The 20,297-nt window shown below is 38.1% G+C and overlaps 2 protein-coding genes across 3 annotated transcripts; both read right to left on the reverse strand.

The window, feature by feature from the left end:
- Positions 1-632: 632 nt before the first annotated feature.
- LOC131529861 (SLAM family member 9-like) lies at positions 633-2,232 on the reverse strand. Its single transcript, XM_058759808.1, has 3 exons — positions 1,531-2,232; positions 890-1,384; positions 633-692 (listed from the first exon to the last, which is right to left on the reverse strand). The coding sequence occupies exons 1-2, from the start codon at positions 1,817-1,819 to the stop codon at positions 1,050-1,052; spliced, it is 624 nt and encodes a 207-aa protein (XP_058615791.1). The 5' UTR covers positions 1,820-2,232; the 3' UTR covers positions 633-692; positions 890-1,049.
- Positions 2,233-4,624: 2,392 nt separating this feature from the next.
- On the reverse strand, positions 4,625-19,997 carry LOC131529849 (uncharacterized). 2 transcript variants are annotated; one of them, XM_058759791.1, is made up of 7 exons: positions 19,683-19,997; positions 19,253-19,540; positions 18,123-18,194; positions 6,911-7,213; positions 6,209-6,322; positions 5,827-5,906; positions 4,625-4,944 (listed from the first exon to the last, which is right to left on the reverse strand). In XM_058759791.1, the coding sequence occupies exons 1-7, from the start codon at positions 19,975-19,977 to the stop codon at positions 4,888-4,890; spliced, it is 1,209 nt and encodes a 402-aa protein (XP_058615774.1). In that variant the 5' UTR covers positions 19,978-19,997; the 3' UTR covers positions 4,625-4,887. The 2 variants fall into 2 exon arrangements, with proteins under 2 accessions (XP_058615774.1, XP_058615775.1); XM_058759792.1 differs by lacking the exon at positions 18,123-18,194.
- Positions 19,998-20,297: the final 300 nt, after the last annotated feature.

A 20,297-nucleotide genomic window follows, 5' to 3' on the forward strand; every position in this document is an offset into this window, starting at 1 on the left:
GTGGCAACAGGTGCATACTCCACATGATCTTCCTCTTGCTAAAAAATAAAAATAAAAAACATTACACAAGAAATGATAATACTTCAAACAAAGTGAAGTGTGACTCTTTTAGAAAGACATTTTGGACAGACAGATGGTTGTGACATAGCATGTAACTTTCTGGCTTCCGTGAATCACATGAATACTATACAATGGGTTGAAATAATGCCGAATTGGACACTAAAATTCTGGTCTGATGTGTGATTTTGCTTCCGGATGGTTTAACAATGAGTTTCTGCTAAAGTTAGCAAATACAAGGTTCAGTCCACTTGTAGAACATAAATGTAATTATATGTGTTTTTCAGCCAAGGGAAAGATGTTTGGTGTGCAATGCACAATTATTACTACAGTGAGAAATGACTGTGCTCAATTCCAATAATTCCAATATAGTAGTCAGCTGACACACAAAGCTGGACTTGTTTCTGTTGTATAAGCCTGAAATCATTTTAAGAAAATATATTCTTTTGTTAATATTTTCGTCTGTCTATATACATATAGAGAGAGAGAGAGAGAGAGAGAGAGAGAGAGGTTCTTAGTTGACAGAGAATAGACAGAGTAACATGAATTATGAATAAGTTGTCTTACCGATTTCTGTGTGTTTCTTTTGTGGAACGCCACAGCAGAGTAAGTGATCTCTTCTGTACGAGTCTGAACTGTTTGACCACAACAGTAACAGGATGCATTAAAACAACAAAACACAATCTTAACTAGATCTGTTTGTTTGCAACATGTTAAAGTGAAAGCATCAATCTATGCAAATGAATTTTAATGCCAACTTATTTTTGGCAGCATTAACAAGTTTAATTTTAAACTAAAAAGCTACAGTACATGTCATTTTGGTAATGCTTACCTTCTTTATCAGGTTTTTTGTGTTTCCTGCAGATGCAGAAGATCCCGGCTGCAGCTACAATCAACAGAGATCCAGCAGGAGCAGAAACCAGCACTATCAGAAAGACTGTTTGTGAAGTAATGTGTCCATCCAATGCTTTAATCATAGAGAAGTGAATGTGTCAGTCTGACCTACAAGAAAATATCAGGTGAGTTAATAAACATGCTGCTGTACCTGCACATGTGTGACAGAGTTGACTGATGTCCAGGTGTCTGGTCTGGTTGCTGATGGGATTGTTGAGCACACAGCTGTAGGTGTTGTTATCCTGATATTCCACCTCCAGAGGTAGAGAGAGACTGATGCTGAGATCAGACACACTGATGCTGGACAATAAACTGTTTCCTTTGTACCAGGAGAGAGTCACATGACCCACATTCACCACTGAACACACCAATGAACAATTCTGCTGTGATGATGAAGAACAGTTTCTGGTAACGTTAGCAACAGGCAGATGAGCTGAAAACATGAGAGAATAAACAGAAATATGGATACATGTAAACAATTATTTAATGGTTTACTGTTGAGTGAGTTTTTGTATGATCTGTCACCTCAAACTATAAAACAAGAATATGTGAATGGCAGGAAAAATGATCTCTACTCACGATAAACAGAAACACTGAATGTCTTTGATGACAGTTTTGCTCCCCTTTTCTGCTGTTCATAGAGTCCAGCATGTTGAGTTCTGATGTTTGTGATGGTCAGAGATCCAGTTTGATTGTCCAGCTTCAGTCTGTCTCCGAATCTCCCATCAGTATCATTAAATGTGCAGATTCGTTTCTCAGTGCTGATTTTAACTATGAGAGACTTTTCAGCTCCAAATTTCCATGTTATGTCGTCATCTCCATGTAATTCTGCAACATTAGTTTTTAAAGTGACAGAATCTCCCTCCATCACTGACAATGACTGTATTTCATTTGTTTCTGCACCGAACACACCTGATGAACATGAAGAGGTTGTCACAGATTAAGGCTCCTGTTGGTTTACAAATCCTGAAATCAACTTGTAAGAAATTATAGTCTGCCTCGACCCAGTTTCCACTCCAAATTGTGTATTAGACTAAATGCAGCAGATACATAAAATGAACAGGGATGTATACTGCAATTTGTTTTAAAGTTATCTGCTGTGGGGTAAAATCAATGTGTAAAGTTACATAGTTTTACTGTGCTGAATATTTTCAGTACTTAGTAAATGAGACACTTAGAACAGTATAAAACACACTCATTGTTTTATCACCATCTCTCATATTCTCAGAGCTCCTGCGCATTTGGACTAATGACTTTACATGACTTTTGTAGATATGATGACTGTAGAAGTATATGCCAAATATTTCAAAGCAACTCAGTAGAAGGTTTTGGCTCAAACAGAGACATCTACATTTGCTGTGGAGATTTCCTTTTTTTTTTTTTTTTACATTTTATTTTTGCGAACATTCCAGCCAGTGTTAAATTCCAAAAAGAAAAAGAAAAAAAAGACCTGAATTCAATGTAAGTAGATCTCATAGTAATGATGTATTTGGTACAAATGGTAGCAGATGAAAATAGTCTAATTCTTAACAATAGCAGCAGCTCAGAAAAAAATAAAACTATTAAAAAAAAAAAAGGTATAACTTACCAATCAGGCTCCACCAGCGCAAACAGAACAAAACAAACATGTGAATCATTTTCTTCAGTTGTTCATTGTCAGATCTAAGAAGACTATCTGCTAAAAACACTCAAGATGATGTGAATCCTCCCCTGACAGAGTTTGATCCTCCTAGATTACACACTGTATTTGCATATGGTATAATGTTTATTGCATCCAGCCCTTGTATTTTAACTGTTTTAATGGGTGAAAGTTAAAACTGTCTGCCATCTCACACTATCGGTTTTACTGAGGTTCAGTTTCTGAGTCAAACTGAAAGCTGCTGTTGTCTGTTCTTCAGAAATGTGGTTTGATCTGTTGGGTGGACAAACATCTTGTAGGTGAGAATGGACATTCAGAATGTGTGTTTAATTTGTAGTTTAAGGGCATCTTGTTGTCCTGCTGCACTGAAAAGCTTTTTTAAACTGTTGAAATGTGAAACAAATGTGATGAGGAACTGTGTCTGACGCAGACACAAGGGGGTGGGGTGGCAAACCTTTAAAATGGGTCTTGTGTGAGTGAATTACGGTAAGTACTTCATTTCCAGGCAAGACACTGCATCCTCATTTGATTACTCAAACACATTTGTTGATGATTTTCAAAATGTCTGATGCACAAAATGACCGACGTACAATAATTGACCTAAAGAGAACAATCTTATTATTTTTTTAGCCAAGCTGTTCAAAAGTTACAAGAAAAATGTCTTTTTTTATATTTCTTGACCACTAGGTGGCACTCTGCTGAAACTGCTCATATAACCTCAGGCCATGATTGGTATAACACAGACCAAATTTCAAAAACTCATGTATGTGCATATTACAGTCAGTGGAAAGAGATTATGGTTTATAAAGTTCTAAATATGGATACTACTCTTACACAAACACATCGATTCATTTCAGAAGGCCTTTATTAACCCTCTGGAGCTGTGTGGAGCTCCTTTTATGATGGATGGACGCACTTTTTGGCTTCAAAGTCTCAACATCCATTCACTGCCATTATAAAGCTTGGAAGAGCCAGGACAAAACTCTGACTGTATTCGTCTGAAAGAAGAAAGTCTTTTAGCTAGTAACCTCAAAACTTAATTATTAACCACTGCGTATTTGCATGATACCATAAATATTACAACAATGAATCAAACACAAAATGTATTCTGAAAATGATTCTCAGGCATTGTCAGACAAAGAGAAAGGATCTTTATAAAAGAGGATGTGATATAGACAAGAATAGCTCTTCTACTGGTGGAGATGATGGAGATAAGTACTGAAACTTGCACTGTGTCAGGATTCTGGACTGTCTGTGTCGTGTTAAAGGCCCACAGTGGACAAAAATGTCCATGTCATAAAACTGTCATAAAAATTTTAAGCTTGGGAGCACATACTTAAGTTTGGTCTCATTTTGAAGAAGACATATGGCAGATTATTGTTGAAGTAAAAGTAAAAGTAAAGTTTAAAAAGTGAAACCAAAAAAAAAGTTATAGAGGTTTAAGTTTATGAAAATGATTTATGAACAATATTTTATATAAAATATATATTTTATGAAGCATGTTGAACTCTAAATCTGCTAAATACCACTGTCAATGCCCAGAAAAGTATGAAAGATGTCATCAGAAAAGACATGAAAGATGTCGCTCTTCTGTGTCAGCCGCTCCACAAGGATATGTCTTCTACGTTTGTTTACGCTTTGATTTGAATGAAAACAATGGATCCGGTATGCGGCTGACACAGAAGAGCATACGCTACTTGCATCCAGCGGATATTCTCCAAAATGGTGCTACGCTGAACCAGAGGAGACGAATTGTTGAACAAAGTCGTTTTGTTTTCTTTGTGCAGAAAAAGTGTTCTCGTCGCTTCATTAAATTCAGATTGAACCACTGATGGCAGATGGACTATTCTGACGATGCTTTTCATACTTTTCTGGGCCTTGACAGTGGTATTTACTTGGCAGTCAACGGGACAGTGACAAACCTCCCAGTTTTCATCCAAAATATCTTAAATTGTGTTTCCGAAGACGTACAAAGCTTTTACAGGTTTGGAAACAACATGGGGATAAGTGATTTATGACAAAATTTTCATTTTGGGGTGGAGTAACCCTTTAAGGTCCTGAGAGGAACTATTTTTGTACCTAGTGCAAAATAGATTTATTAAAGGAAATGGGGGTGAAATAGTAAAATTCCAATAAAAATACACACCTGTGCCAAAATTTATGCAGCTGGCAATAACATAGGCAAAATGATACAAAAAAAAAAAAAAAACTGAACAGGGCAAATATGTCCAAAAGTTCGCATTTAGTTCCTATTAACATTGATCACATTAAAACATACTTAAAACAAATCAGTTTGATCAACTTCTCATTCTAACAGGCACATACTCTACTACTTGATCCTCCTCTTCAACTTTCTGTAAAAAAAAAAAGAAGAAAAAAAAAAAGTATAACATAAGATATACACAAATATATTTTAAATAAAGAAAAACTACATCAATGGTTTCGGGTGAAAAAATAAATATTGAAATGTAATAATAAATATGAATAAGAAAATTGAAAATGCCTATAACAGAAATATGCCCAATAATATATCAATAGTAGCCTAAAGTGAGGAATATCATGAATAGTAGTTTGATTTAGTTTCTTCCTCCCCTTAAAAGTTTTTTTATTGTCATTTATTTTAAACAGTTATATATTTATTTGTATTTTATTATTTTTTCCCTGCTGTCTGCACCACCTTTAGAACATTTCATTCAGTTATTCTTATATTCTAGTGTTTTCTCAGTAGCTTTACAAATACACTCTTGCCCAAAATATGAAAGTAACTTAATCTGACTCATTTTATATACCTATAAAGACTCTTAAAGCCATAATAATAATAATAATAATAACGAAATGACTCACTCAGAGGTCTTGTATGCCAACGATACACATTTAACAGTAAAATGGCTTTTTTTTTAACTACATTGAAGAAAGAATATATCTGTTAGTCTTTTATATTACTATGTGACAGATCATTATACAGACAAAAACAAAAGTGCACACCGATCTACATCTGACTCACTGCTGAAATGATACAGAGACACATTACATTTACATTACATTTAGTCATTTAGCAGACGCTTTTATCCATAGCGACTTACAAATGAGGACATTAGCAGCAATCAAAACCAACAAAAGAGCAACAAAATGCAAGTGATGTGACAAGTCTTGGTTAGCCTAACGCAGTACACGTAGAAAGGTTTTTTTTTTTTTTTTTTAATAGACACACAACAGTAAGAAATAAATAATCTTACCAATGTATGTCCATTTCTTTTGTAGAACGTTGGCTCATGTAGCATAACGACATAAGTGATCACGTCTTCACAAATCTGAACTGTTTGAACAACAGTAATTTACAATGTGTTATTTACAGTGTGTTGTTTTAGGGCTTTCAAAGTTGAATCATTAATGCACACAATTATAAAAACATTCATTAACATAATGTATGACATTATTACTTTTCAGCCACTATTAACAGAGTAAAACAGTAAAAAGAGAATCAGTTTTTGCACGTGACATGAATAAAGAGAGCTGCTCAGGGCAGATCATTGCAAAAACCATAACCACAATATTCATGAATTATATTAAATTACAATATGAGCTATCAGTTGATTAAAATCAGTAGGTAACACTTGCCTTCTTCATCAGTTTTTCTACATTTCCAGCAGATGCAGAAGATCCCAAATCCAGTGACAATCAACAGAGATCCAGCACCAGCAACAGAGATCAACACTGTCAAAGAATCTGAGTCTGGAGAATGAAAAAAGAGAGATATTCATGTAAGTTATTGAGTCTGAGCTACAACAATAGACAGAGATCAGCTCAATGAATAAATGAGCAATATCACACTCGTAGCAGTCCGATATGGCTGTATATCAGCATGGCTGTGATTCGGCCGTAGTAATCAGAACATGCTGACATACAGCCATATCACACTGCTAAGAGTGTGATATTGCGTTTATACAGAAATGTTGACAACAAGAGTGTTTAAATAAAAAAGAGACAACAACGGAGTGTCTTTAAAAACGCTCTTTTGTGCAGAACTACTTCCTTCTGCCACGGATTCAAATCTCAGTTATACAGTTTAACAACTGAGCCACCGATTCCCTCGAGCTCACATATCCAAAAACACTGAATCAAATTTTCAAACAGAAATATTTATAAAATTATAGTGGATTTGAGAAATGAGAAATACTGCAAGTGGAGTAATATGAATGGTGAAATGTCTGGAGTTCTGTTATCACTGGAATATCGCACCGCTGGAAAAGGCTTGCAGCCAATCAGATTCAAGGACCAGAAAGAACTGTTGTACAAACGTTAATATCACTACTGTCCTACCTGAACATGTGTGACAGAATTTGCTGATGTCCAGATGTTGAGTCTGGTTGCTGATGGGATTGTTGAGCACACAGCTGTAGGTGTTTTTATCCTGATATTCCACCTCCAGAGGTAGAGAGAGACTGATGCTGAGAGCAGACACACTGATGCTGGACAATAAACTGTTTCCTTTGTACCAGGAGAGAGTCACATGACTCACATTCAACACTGAACACAACAATGAACAATATGATGATGATGATGATGATGATGATGATGTTGATGATGAACAGTCTCTGGTAATGTTAGGAACAGGCAGACGAGCTGAAAAACATGAGAGAATAAACTGAAATACACTGGATACATTTACACAATAATTTTATTTTCAGTTCAGTGTGTTAAGTGAGTTAGAATCAGAATCAGGAAGAGCTTTATTGCCAAGTGTGCTTACACACACAAGAAATATGTGTGTATATATATATATATATATATATATATTAGGGGTGGCACGCTACACAGATGTCACGGTTCGGTACGTACCTCGGTTAGGGGGTCACGGTTCGATACGATTTCGGTACAACAGGGGAAAAAAAAGAAATCTACTATGCTCAGTTTCTTTTCATTTATTTTTAACAGACAGTAGTACAAATTACAATTTTTTCCATCTAGATGTGAAAATACTAAATATTATTACGTTATATATATAAAATCTGTTTTGTTTTCATTGTGAGTGTACACAAATAAAAGCAGACCTTTATACAGTGATTATTAATAAGACAATAAGTGTTTAAAGTTGATTCTGCTGGTATAAGGAAACAGTTGAAGTGATCGCGCCAGAACACACACACACACACATCAGTTCCAGCATGGCTAACTTGACAGCACAGTTGGTACTTTATCAAAATAAAATACAGTGAGCCAAACATAAGCGCGCCCGCCTCTGTGTCACTGTTGGAACGGTTTACATAATAAATAATAGTTTAGCATTCAGATACGTTACATCGCAAATATGGAAATATTATGGAATATTTGGATTTGTGCCGAATAAGAGAGGTAGGATACACGAGCACAAAGCCCCATTTCGCAAACAGTTGAGTGTGCAAGCCTTTAAAGTATACTCCTTTGTCAGTCTATGTGAGAGACGCGTTCAGAATCAGCACATGGTCACTGTCTAGGGGGCTTCGTTTTCATGTGCGCAACTGAATTGCCTGTATTCGTCGTAAGGCCTCATGCACCGAACCGAGATGCCTGTACCGTGACGGTTCGGTACGAATACATGTACCGTGCCACCCCTAATATATATATATATATGTATGTATGTATGTATGTATATATATATATTTATGGCAGCGGCTGTTTACACTAAGTGCAAATAGCAATTAGATTATATTTATACAAAGTGCAAATAGCATATTTTCTTAGCGATAGATGCTATTTACACTAAGTGTAAATAGCAATGGATTCTATTTACACTAAGTGAAAATAGCTATAGATTATATTTACAGTGTGTTAAAATAGCAAGATTGTCTGTTATCTATACTACTTATTGCAAATAGTGGCAATTATCTGCACCTCAGTACTGTAGTACATTATAAAACAGTACGCAATAATAATGAATTGAGTGCAAATTATAATTTTAATTCAAATTATTAAATGGATGCCACATTGGGTCAATAAAGCCCTCCCTACACCTACCCTAAACCTACCCGGTACTTTATTTTCAACCTTTTGATTATTTCCTTCATTTTTATTGAACATAAATTCCTTTCCGATGCGATATGAGATTTGAAAAGGGAGAAAAAAAAGTTCAGCAAAAGGTGTGTAGGGAGTGAAATTATTTCCTTTATGAAATTAACTCCTCATGAAGCCAAAACTTAGGAACTCTTACAATGCAAATGTCAGGCCACAAAACAATAAACTCTTCAATCAGGCTTTGATCTCTTCGTGAAGCCAAACACCCAGAAACTCTCGCAATGCAAATGTCATGCCGCAAGACAATAAACTCTCTAATCAGACAAGAAGATCTGAGAGAAAGACCATTTGATCATCGGTCCATTCACTCATCCTTCCCCCCTGGACTCATGGTACTGGTCACTGAAAGTTGACAAAGAAATGCCAAGAACTCAAGTTGCTGCTCTTACATAAAATATTTACTATATCTTAAGAATTAATGATCTTAACCCTTTCATGTTTGGTATCATTTTAAAGGTCTCTGTGCGATTGGTAAACTGGTCTCAATTTCAAAGTAGTCACTTGTATTATGAGAAATATTGAAAACTTCAGTTAACTCTGTACTTCTGTTGTGGGCGGTCTCCTTTCAAAATCTGATAAACATTGCTCTACACCAGGTGTGACCATTTGGGGCACGAGAACAGCTCCTACTGAGGTTTCTCATCTCCCATACACAGATGTAATCTGTTTCGGGGAAGAGAATAAAGGTTTATGGCCCTTTTGTTCTGGTAGTATTTAAGGGAAAGTTGTAAATCAGCCAGGGCGATTCTGTAGCCAGATCAGACCGTAGTGTGGAGTATATTTCATATGCTCCATTCTATGTATTTTCTTCTTGAAGTCAGGTATACATTTTTACTCTTAGATTCATCTTTGAACAACTGATGTTATGTATTTCCTTATTTTTGAATTGGCTTCTAATTGTTTCATTATGTAATTGGCATGATACAACTTTACCTGACTAATAATAAATTGTTATATTTGATTTATTCTGAACTGTCCTGCAATCATTATGACTATTAGACTGTGAGGAGGCTTTTGTTACCGCAAATCTAGGTCAAACTGAAGGCTCATGAATGAACGGAGCAGTAGGCACGTCATCTGAGACTTCATATTTCTGTCTATCACTGGTGCTAGCATGTTGCAACCTGATCTCACAGAATTCCGTGTAATGTTCATGGACTTAATTAACCCCGAATCTGTGGTGGCATCACGGAATCGCCGAAAATTCCGTGATGGGCTCACAGAAGGCATCAGCCGTGGTCCATGCACGGATTCACTGGTTTAACACCAGCGCTGCATCGGACCACGTAAAAAGAGTGACTCCGATGCAGTTATACTTTCACTGGAGTACCTGACCCCACCCATACCCTAAACCTACCCAGTTCTGAACAATAATGATGACGATAAATTATCGCGTTGGCATATTGAAAGTGTTGAACCAGTGGATCCGTGCGTGGTTCACGGCTGATGCCTGTCACTGACTTACATTGGTATCACTTCTGTGAGCCCATCACAGAATTTTTTCTGTGAGCCCATCACGGAATTTTCGGCGATTCCGTGATGCCACCACAGATTCGGAGGTTAATTAAGTCCGTGAACATTACATGCAATTCTGTGAGATCATGTTGCAAGTTGTACAGGAAACAACTAAGTAAACTACACTTTTTGTCATAAGCAAGCAGTTGGTGGCAGACAATTTGGTATTAGTCTACCTACATCCTCTGGCTAACATCAGACTGGCGAGTTTGTGTCCGTGCGATCTACGCAAAAACCCGGGGCGTGAGACTCTATGTGACATTTGGTCCCCAGTGAACGGATAATTGAAAGTATGGGATGTCTAGGATAATCAAATATCTAAATTAATATATAATCGATATTTGTGATTAGTTTTTAATTAGAAGTACAGTCTAAATGTATTGATTACTTGAAATCGGAGTCAGATTGAACACGGAGCTAGACTAAAATTTAAACTAAATCCTGATGAATTCAGAAGCGCAAGTAAAAGACTGAATGCACATTAAACCTTCGACCAGGCCGCTGGATTCCGTTGTTTGGACTAGCGGGTGGATCCTTACAGGTGGGTTCGAACTTGGGGCGATCGCATCAAAAAGTACACACCTTACCATCTACACCACTGAAACTGATGTTTAATGAGCATCTTTTTTCAGTGTCGACTGTCCTAATCACACGTTGGTGGGCAGAATTAGTGTAAATAGCCTCTGCCAACAAGGTGGGCTATTTGCACTTAGTGTAAATAGACACTCCATATAAATATAAGATATAAGCATGGATAGTTGGGTATTGCACATGTTTTATTGCACAGTGGGGAGAACATTTTACTGTTCATGAGGTAGATGGCCTGAGGGAAGAAGCCTTTCCTACATCTGGCTGTTCTGGTGCTTAGTGCTCTGTAGCGCTGACCAGGCAGCAACAGTTCAAAGAGGAAGTATACTGGGTGTGAGGGGTATAGATTGATTTTGCCTGCCCTTTTGCTCACTCTGGATGAGTGCAGTTCCTTGAGAGTGGGGAGCTGTGGTAGCTGAGCTGAACCAGACAGTTATTGAAGTGCAGAGAATGGTTTCAGTGATGGCTGAGTAGAACTGTATCAGCAGCTCCTGTGGCAAGTTGATCTTCCTCAGCTGACGGAAGAAGCCTCTGCTGGGCCTTCTTGACAATGGAGTCTATATGAGTGTCCCACTCAGGTCCTGAGTGATGGTGGTGCCCAGGAACCTGAATGTCTCCACTGTTGTTACAGTGCTGTCCATGATGGTGAGTGGGGGGAGTGCGGGGGGGTTTTCCTGAAGTCCACGATCATATCCACTGTTTTGAGCGTGTTGAGCTCCAGGTTGTTAAGACTGCACCAGACAGTCAGCTGCTCAACCTCATTTCTATAAGCAGACTCGTCACCGTCCTGAATGAGGCCGATGACTATAGTGTCGTCTGCAAACTTCAGGATCTTGACAGAGGGGTCAGCAGAGGTGCAGTCATTGGTGTACAGGGAGAAAAGTAGTGGGAAGAGAACACATCCCTGGGGGGCACCAATGCTAATGGTGCAGCTGTTGGATGTGGATTTACCCATTCTCACTAGTGTAAGAATCCACCCGCCAGCCCAAAAGTGGAACCCAGCGGCCTGGTCGAAGGTTTAATGCATGTTCGGTCTTTTACTTGCGCCTCTGAATTTAGTTTCAATTTTAGTCTAGCTCCGTGTTCAATCTGACTCCAGTTTCAAGTAATCAATAAATTTAGGCAATATTCTTAATTAAAAACTGATCACAGATATCGATTGTATATTAATTTAGATATTTGATTATTCTGGAAATACCATACTTTCAATTATTCATTCATTAGGGACCAGGTATCACACAGGAATTGCACTCAGCCGATAGTGAACCCACATACACAAACTCGTCAGTTCTGAACTTACTCAGAGGATGCAGAGTGGTTGTACAGGTGCATCTCAATAAATTAGAATGTTGTGGAAAAGTTTAATAAATGTATTTCAGTAATTCAACTCAAATTGTGAAACTCGTGTATTAAATAAATTCAATGCACACAGACTGAAGTTTAAGTCTTTGGTTCTTTTAATTGTGATGATTTTGGCTCACATTTAACAAAAACCCACCAATTCACTATCTCAACAAATTAGAATACTTTATAAGTCCAATAAAAAAAAACATTTTAGTGAATTGTTGGCCTTCTGGAAAGTATGTTCATTTACTGTATATGTACTCAATACTTGGTAGGGGCTCCTTTTGCTTTAATTACTGCCTCAATTCGGCGTGGCATGGAGTTTGTGGCACTGCTGAGGTGGTATGGAAGCCCAGGTTTCTTTGACAGTGGCCTTCAGCTCACCTGCATTTTTTGGTCTCTTGTTTCTCATTTTCCTCTTGACAAAGAGGAATCCATAGATTCTCTAAGGGGTTTAGGTCTGGTGAGTTTGCTGGCCAGTCAAGCACACCAACACCATGGTCATTTAACCAACTTTTGGTGCTTTTGGCAGTGTGGGCAGGTGCCAAATCCTGCTGGAAAATGAAATCAGCATCTTCAAAAAGCTGGTCAGCAGAAGGAAGCATGAAGTGCTCCAAAATTTCTTGGTAAACGGGTGCAGTGACTTTGGTTTTCAAAAAACACAATGGACCAACACCAGCAGATGACATTGCACCTCAGATCATCACAGACTGTGGAAACTTAACACTGGACTTCAAGCAGCTTGGGCTATGAGCTTCTCCATCCTTCCTCCAGACTCTAGGACCTTGGTTTCCAAATGAAATACAAAACTTGCTCTCATCTAAAAAAGAGGACTTTGGACCACTGGGCAACAGTCTGGTTCTTCTTCTCCTTAGCCCAGGTAAGACGCCTCTGATGTTGTCTGTGGTTCAGGAGTGGCTTAACAAGAGGAATACGACAACTGTAGCCAAATTCCTTGACACGTCTGTGTGTGGTGGCTCTTGATGCCTTGACCCCAGCCTCAGTGCATTCCTTGTGAAGTTCACCCAAATTCTTGAATCAATTTTGCTTGACAATCCTCATAAGGTTGCGGTTCTCTCGGTTGGTTGTGCATCTTTTTCTTCCACACTTTTTGCTTCCACTCAACTTTCTGTTAACATGCTTGGATACAGCACTCTGTGAACAGCCAGCTTCTTTGGCAATTAATGTTTGTGGCTTACCCTCCTTGTGAAGGGTGTCAATGATTGTCTTCTGGACAACTGTCAGATCAGCAGTCTTCCCCATGATTGTGTAGCCTAGTGAACCAAACCGAGAGACCATTTTGAAGGCTCAGGAAACCTTTGCAGGTGTTTTGAGTTGATTAGCTGATTGGCATGTCACCATATTCTAATTTGTTGAGATAGTGAATTGGTGGGTTTTTGTTAAATGTGAGCCAAAATCATCACAATTAAAAGAACCAAAGACTTAAACTACTTCAGTATGTGTGCATTGAATTTATTTAATACACGGGTTTCACAATTTGAGTTGAATTACTGAAATAAATGAACTTTTCCACGACATTCTAATTTATTGAGATGCACCTGTAATACCTTTAAGCGAACTGTGCCTGCATACTCATAAAAAAAAAGTTAATTTTTTCCTATAACCACGAGAGCTACAATCTTATTAAACAATAAGAAGCCAATTCAAAAATAAAAAATAAAAATACATAAGATCAGTTGTTCAAAGATGAATCTAAAAAATGTATACCTGACTTCAGGAAGATACATAGTATGGAGCATATGAAATACACTCCACACTACGGGCTGATCTGGCTACAGAATTGTAATGACTGATTTGCAACTTTCCCTTAAATAGTACCAGAACAAAAACAAAGAAATCTTTAAATCAGTTGTAAAAACATAAAATACCTTTTGATTTTTGGGTTCTCGTGCTCCAGGGTTGCGCCTGGTTGGACATAGATAAACATTCTCACAGACCCCTAAAGGGGAACACACCCCTCAGCAGAACACAATTCTAAAAAAGTTTTCAGTCTCTCTCATAATATAAGTGACTGCTGTGAAATTGAGACCAATTTACCAATCGCACAGACACCTTTTCAATGATACCAAACATGAAAGGTTTATGATTATGAATTCTGAAGATACAGTAAATGCATGATATAAGCATAGCAACTTGAGTTCTAGACATTTCTCTGTCAAATTTTAGTGACCTGGACCATGTGCCCAGGGGGGCAGGATGGGTGAAGACCCAATGAACAAATGGTCTTTCTCCCAGATCTTCCTGTCTGATTAGAGAGTTTATTGTTTTGTGGCATGACATTTGTATTGCGAGAGTTCCTGAGTGTTTGGCTTCACAAGGAGATCAAAGCCCTCCTACACTAGCTGTTGCCTATCTGTCAGATAGAGTTAAGAACAGAGAGCTGGGTTAGTTTGGTCTGGAGAAGTCTTGGGATGATGGTGTTGAAGGCTGAACTGAAGTCCAAAAACAGGATCCTCGCATGAGTCCCTGGTCTGTCCTGATGTTGCAAGATGAAGTGCAGTCCCATGTTGACTGCATCATCCACATACCTGTTTGCTCGGTAGGCAAACTGCAGGGGGTCCAGTAAGGGTCCAGTGATGTCCTTCAGATAAGCCAAGACCAGTTTTTCAAACAACTTCATGACCACAGACGTTAATGGGGTCATATGATGTTATTTTAAAGATCATTATTTTGTGTATTTGGTGTAACAGAATATGCTGACATGCTTTAACGTTCAAAAAAAAACATTATTTTTCAAACACTGTACATTATCATAGTTCCTCTATGCCCCGCCTCTCTCAAACGCAGCATTTTCTACAAAGCCCCTCCTTCCGACAAGCATAGTCTGCTCTGATTGGCCAGCTGATACAGTGCATTGTGATTGGCCGAACACCACAAGTGCATGTCGGAAATGTAATTCCCCTTACCATAATGACGAGCTTCCGCTTTCAAAGTAAATATAAAGACAGTTAATAATGTCCTTAGTTTTACCATCAGTTCAAGCCCGAGAGGGGAACAGAGTCGCATAACAGACACAGTGATGATGCTTGTATGCATTTGCAGTGCACAAGCCATGGTTAAGACAGCTGACTCCACTGTGATGTTACTCTGTCTCTCTCTCTCTCTCTCTCACGCACACGACATGAGCAAAACTCCGCATTTGAACAGTCAATAGCAAATACTTAAACTAATAACAAAACATACTTACAGGCGCTGATTCAGAAGCCCCAGATTGTCATAGCAAAGTCGGAATTGAACCTTTTTTTCAAATTCGCATATTTGGGTTGTGCTGTTCTGTTGTAAACTAAACCAATGATTCCTAATTCCTAATCTACTTTCAGAAGGCCAAATAAAGTGCTTTTGCTTTTGCATAGAAACACACAGCATCTCCCTGACAAGGCTGCATCAACACTACTGCGGTTACTGGGCGGCATTACACAAATATTTCCACATCGTGACGTACACATGTGGGGGCATGTTTGAATGAGGCGTTTTGGCCTGGTCTGGATCGGCCTTCTCTTTTAGATAGAATAAATCCTTTTGTGGGAGACTTTGAGCTTTGTAACTTTGCAGATCGTATAAATGCACAAACAGCTACATAACACACTAAAGAAAAGGAAAACAAGAAATCACTTCATATGACCCCTTTAAAGCATCAGGTATGTAGTCATTAATTCCAGTAATTTTGGGATTCTTTGGGACGGGGATGATGGTGGAGCGTTTGAAGCAGGCAGGGACTTGGCACAGCTCCAGTGATCTGTTGAAGATCTGTGAAAAGATGTGGGCCAGCTGGTTAGCACAGGTTTTCTGACAGGCTGGTGTGACACCGTCTGGGCCTGGTACCTTTCTTCTCTTGTTTTTTTCTGAAGACCTGACACACATCATCTTCACTAATCTGAAGTGCAGAAGAGGGGGAGAGGGGGGTTGCTAGAGGTGTTAAAGGGGTCCTATTATGCTCTTTTTCAAAGTCTTTATTTTGTTTTGGGGGTGTACTAGAATATGCTCTCATGCTTGGTGGTTCGAAAATCACATTGTTTTTCACATAATTTACATTATTACAATACCTTTCTCCCCAGCCTGGCACAAACGGCTCGATTAGTTTCGGGTTTGATGAAGGCCCGCCTTCCGAAAAATGAAATGTGTTGTGATTGGTTAGCTGTTCCAGTGTGTTGTGATTGGCGAACAGCTTAGACGGTGTTTCAGTACTGCCCCACCCTTGCAAAAGCAGCAAGTTTGTCAATATTGCCATATCAATTCAGACCTCAAGAATATTGAACAAGAGGATCGAGCAGAACCTTTGCACGCACGGATATTACAAGACATATTAAAGTGGTAACGTTATTGTTGTTGTTTTTTTTTTGGCTAAATTACGTTTTAGATAGGATGTCAACAACAGCTTAAAAATAACTGCATTTACTATGTACAGATAAGTGCAACGGTAATGTGTATTATGTTTATTGTTCTTTAATTCTAACATTATAACATGAATTGCAGTGAAACTGTTATACAGTTGAATTTATTTATACCATAGTCCCACAGACTTACACTATTTGTGGTGGCATATATGCAAATTCATTCTGAGCCAGTGGGAGGCGCTGTTGAAGTGGTAGAGATCGAGATTTCCCCGGTAATGCTGTACACAAAGCAGCGCTCCTCTCACTAACGCTGCTTTATTAGACATTACATGCAAGATGAAATTAAAATGATATCCATAATTTTCTGATTGTCAGTTTCCTTCAGAAATACAGTGATATAAAAACACCCGCACCGGGTTTTGATTTTGAAACGTGCAGTGCTCAACCAAGCGTTCTCCCAACCTGCTAACCATTCGAATTTCTGCAGGTGGGATTTATTTTAATTATATTCTAATGGGCTGCTTTGTGATATCACAAACACCGGAAAATCAATGCTGTAGTCCAAACGAGCCGTTCGTTGTAGTTCTTGAAAAATGATTTTTTTTTAAACGAAATATCTCCCTTTGGAGTGGACTTTGAGATTTGTACCTTTGTAGATCTTTTCATGCCCAAACATACACACTACACACTGACTAAAATTCAAAAAGTGAAAAAGCATAATAGGACCAATTTAATGTTTGTGTAGAGAGATGATCAGAGCGGGTATGGGGTGTGAGACCGGTTTCGAATCTACAATAAAACTCATCCAGGTCTTCATCAAGCTGTTGATTTGCCTCAGTGCTGGGTGATGGTGTTTTGTAGTTGGTGATGTCTTTCAGGCCTTTCCACGCTGAAGCTGGGTCGTTGGAAGTGAACTGATCTTCCAACTTTTTAGCATAGCTCCTCTTGACCACTCTAATCTCCTTATTCAGTGTGTTTCTGGCCTGATTGTACAAGACTCTGTCCCTATTCCTGTAGTTAAATAAGTCCTGGTAGGGATGCATATATCCTCACAGAAACTGATATATGTTGTTACAATCTCTGTGAGCTCATCCAGATCGTTTGCAGCAGCTTCAAAAACACTCCAATCAGTGCAGTCGGCTTGTAAATCCCGCTCTGTTTCATTAGTCCATCTTTTTATAGTTCTTATTACAGGTTTAGCTGATTTCAGTTTCTGCCTGTAGGTCAGTATAAAATGAAGCAAACTGAGATCGGAGAGCCCCAAAGCTGCCTGTGGGATTTTTTATTGTGGTGTAACAGTGGTCCAACATATTACTGTCCCTGGTGGGACATGTAATGTGTTGTCTATATTTTGGCAGTTCACGGGACGGGCTTGCGCATCCTGAAGCATTTGATTAGCGTCGCTGCTCCGCCAACTACAATGTTCAGCAAAACGTCAGAATATTCAAAAACTTGAAAGAAGATTTCGTGGTGTGTTCTGCCGAATGTTCAGCAGTTCTGGTGAAACTGATTGTATTTGATAAACAAAAGACAGGAAAAACTAATAAAACACTAAAACAACTGGAGAGTGAAGCACCCTGGTGTCCATCTGTGGCACCTTCATGATGTAATCATATAGTATCACTTCAAACTATAAAATCAAGAATATGTAACAGGAAGGATAAATTATCTCTACTGACCATAGATAGAAACACTGAATGTTTTTGATTCAGAATCTCCCTCCATCACTGACACTGACTCACCAAACACACCTGGTGAACAAGCAGATTTTACACAAATTAAATTAATTATAAATGTAGGCCACTGTAATTAAAAAGCAACACATATTAAATTTCCTTTTTTGACTGGCAAGCAAAAACTTTCTGATATAAGTACTGTAGCTCTTACAGATAAAGAAAAATATGTCTTTATAATCTGCTACCACTAAAGAAAGCCTATTAGTAAGCAGACAGATAAAACAGTGCAGCAGCACTTTCAGATTGCCTGAAAATATATGTATAGTATCAAATAATGGAGTACAATGGCAGCATAATTTATGAAAAAGGACCAATAACCAAGCCCGGTTGCTCTCCTGTCCCCGTGTTGAGAGAAACTGGAAGTAAGTGCAGAGGAAGAGGCACTTCCTTCAGCCTGAGGCTTATTCATTTCACTTTTGGTGTGAAAGGGCCTTTGCAGTTGCCCGAAATATAGCTTTTGGGTTTTTTTCTTATTGAAAGCAAATAAGAAAGCCTAGCCCAGGTGACAAAAATAATTCAAAAGTAACAGTGCATTACTTTCCATAAAAAAGTAACTAATACAATTAGTTACTTTTGTATGGAGTAACACAATATTGTAATGGGTTACTTTTAAAAGTAAATTTCTCCAACAATGTTAAGAACTCATTAGACCCTGCAGCTATAACAACCCTGAGAACCTCCTTCATAATAGCCTATTGCCAAAGTGTCTTCTACCACAACCATTATTATTATTATTATTATTATTATTATTATTATTATTATTATTAATGATTTCAGATATGTCAATTTTAAAGAAGCACATAATCCAACACACAGTAATACACTGGATTTTCACAGTAAAACATCAGTCTATTTAGTGCATTAAAAACATAGACAACATAGAATATCCCAAATCCAGCAAAAATCAACAGAGATTCAGCAGCAGCAATAAACACTATCAGAAAATCTAAGACTGGAGAATGTGAAGGAGAGTAAAAGAGAGACATTAATGAAAGTTATTGACATTAATGTAAGTCTGATCTATAGACAGACATCAGGTCAACAAATATACATTAATATCACTACTTCCATACCTGAACATGTGTGACAGAGTTGTTTGATGTTGAGATGTCTCGTTTGGTTAGTGAATGAATTGTTGAGCACGCAGCTGTAGGTGTTTTTATCCTGATATTCCACCTCCAGAGGTAGAGAGAGACTGATGCTGAGATCAGACACACTGATGCTGGACAATAAACGGTTTCCTTTGTACCAGGAGAGAGTCACATGACTCACATTCACCACTGAACACAACAATGAACAATATGATGATGATGATGATGAAGATGAACAGTCTCTGGTAATGTTAGGAACAGGAAGACGAGCTGCAAAGCATGAGAGAATAAACTGAAATGTGGATAAATCTACACAATTTTCAGTTCAGCGTGTTGAGTGAGTGTTTATATGATATCACCTCAAACTATAAATAAAAAATTATGTAATAGGCAGAACAAGATCTCTTCTCACCATAGACAGAAACACTGAATGTTTTTGATGACCATTTTGCACCAGTTATCTCCAGATTATAGAGTCCAGCATGTTTAGATGTGATGTTTGTGATGGTTAGAGATCCAGTTTGATGATCCATCTTCAGTCTGTCTCTGAATCTTCCATCCAGAACATCATCATATTTGAAAAATATTTGTTTCTCTCTACTGATTTTAGCTATGTGAGAATTGCCAGCTCCAAATTTCCACAGTATGCTGTTGTCTTCACGTATTTCAGTAACATCAGTGTTTAGAGTGACAGAATCTCCCTCCATCACTGACACTGACTCACCAAACACACCTGTAGAATAAACAGATTTTACACAGATTGAGGTAATTACAAAGGTAGGCCACTGTAATTAAAAAGCAACACATACCATTTCCTTTTTTGACAGACTACGTACTGTGGCTCTCACAGATAAAGACATATGAGATCAGACACACTGATGCTGGACAATAAACGGTTTCCTTTGTACCAGGAGAGAGTCACATGACTCACATTCACCACTGAACACAACAATGAACAATTCTGCTGTGATGATGATGAGGAAGAACAGTCTCTGGTAATGTTAGGAACAGGCAGAGGAGCTGCAAA

Source organism: Onychostoma macrolepis, chromosome 22, assembly GCF_012432095.1.
Source record: "Onychostoma macrolepis isolate SWU-2019 chromosome 22, ASM1243209v1, whole genome shotgun sequence".
NCBI classification, from domain to species: domain Eukaryota; kingdom Metazoa; phylum Chordata; class Actinopteri; order Cypriniformes; family Cyprinidae; genus Onychostoma; species Onychostoma macrolepis.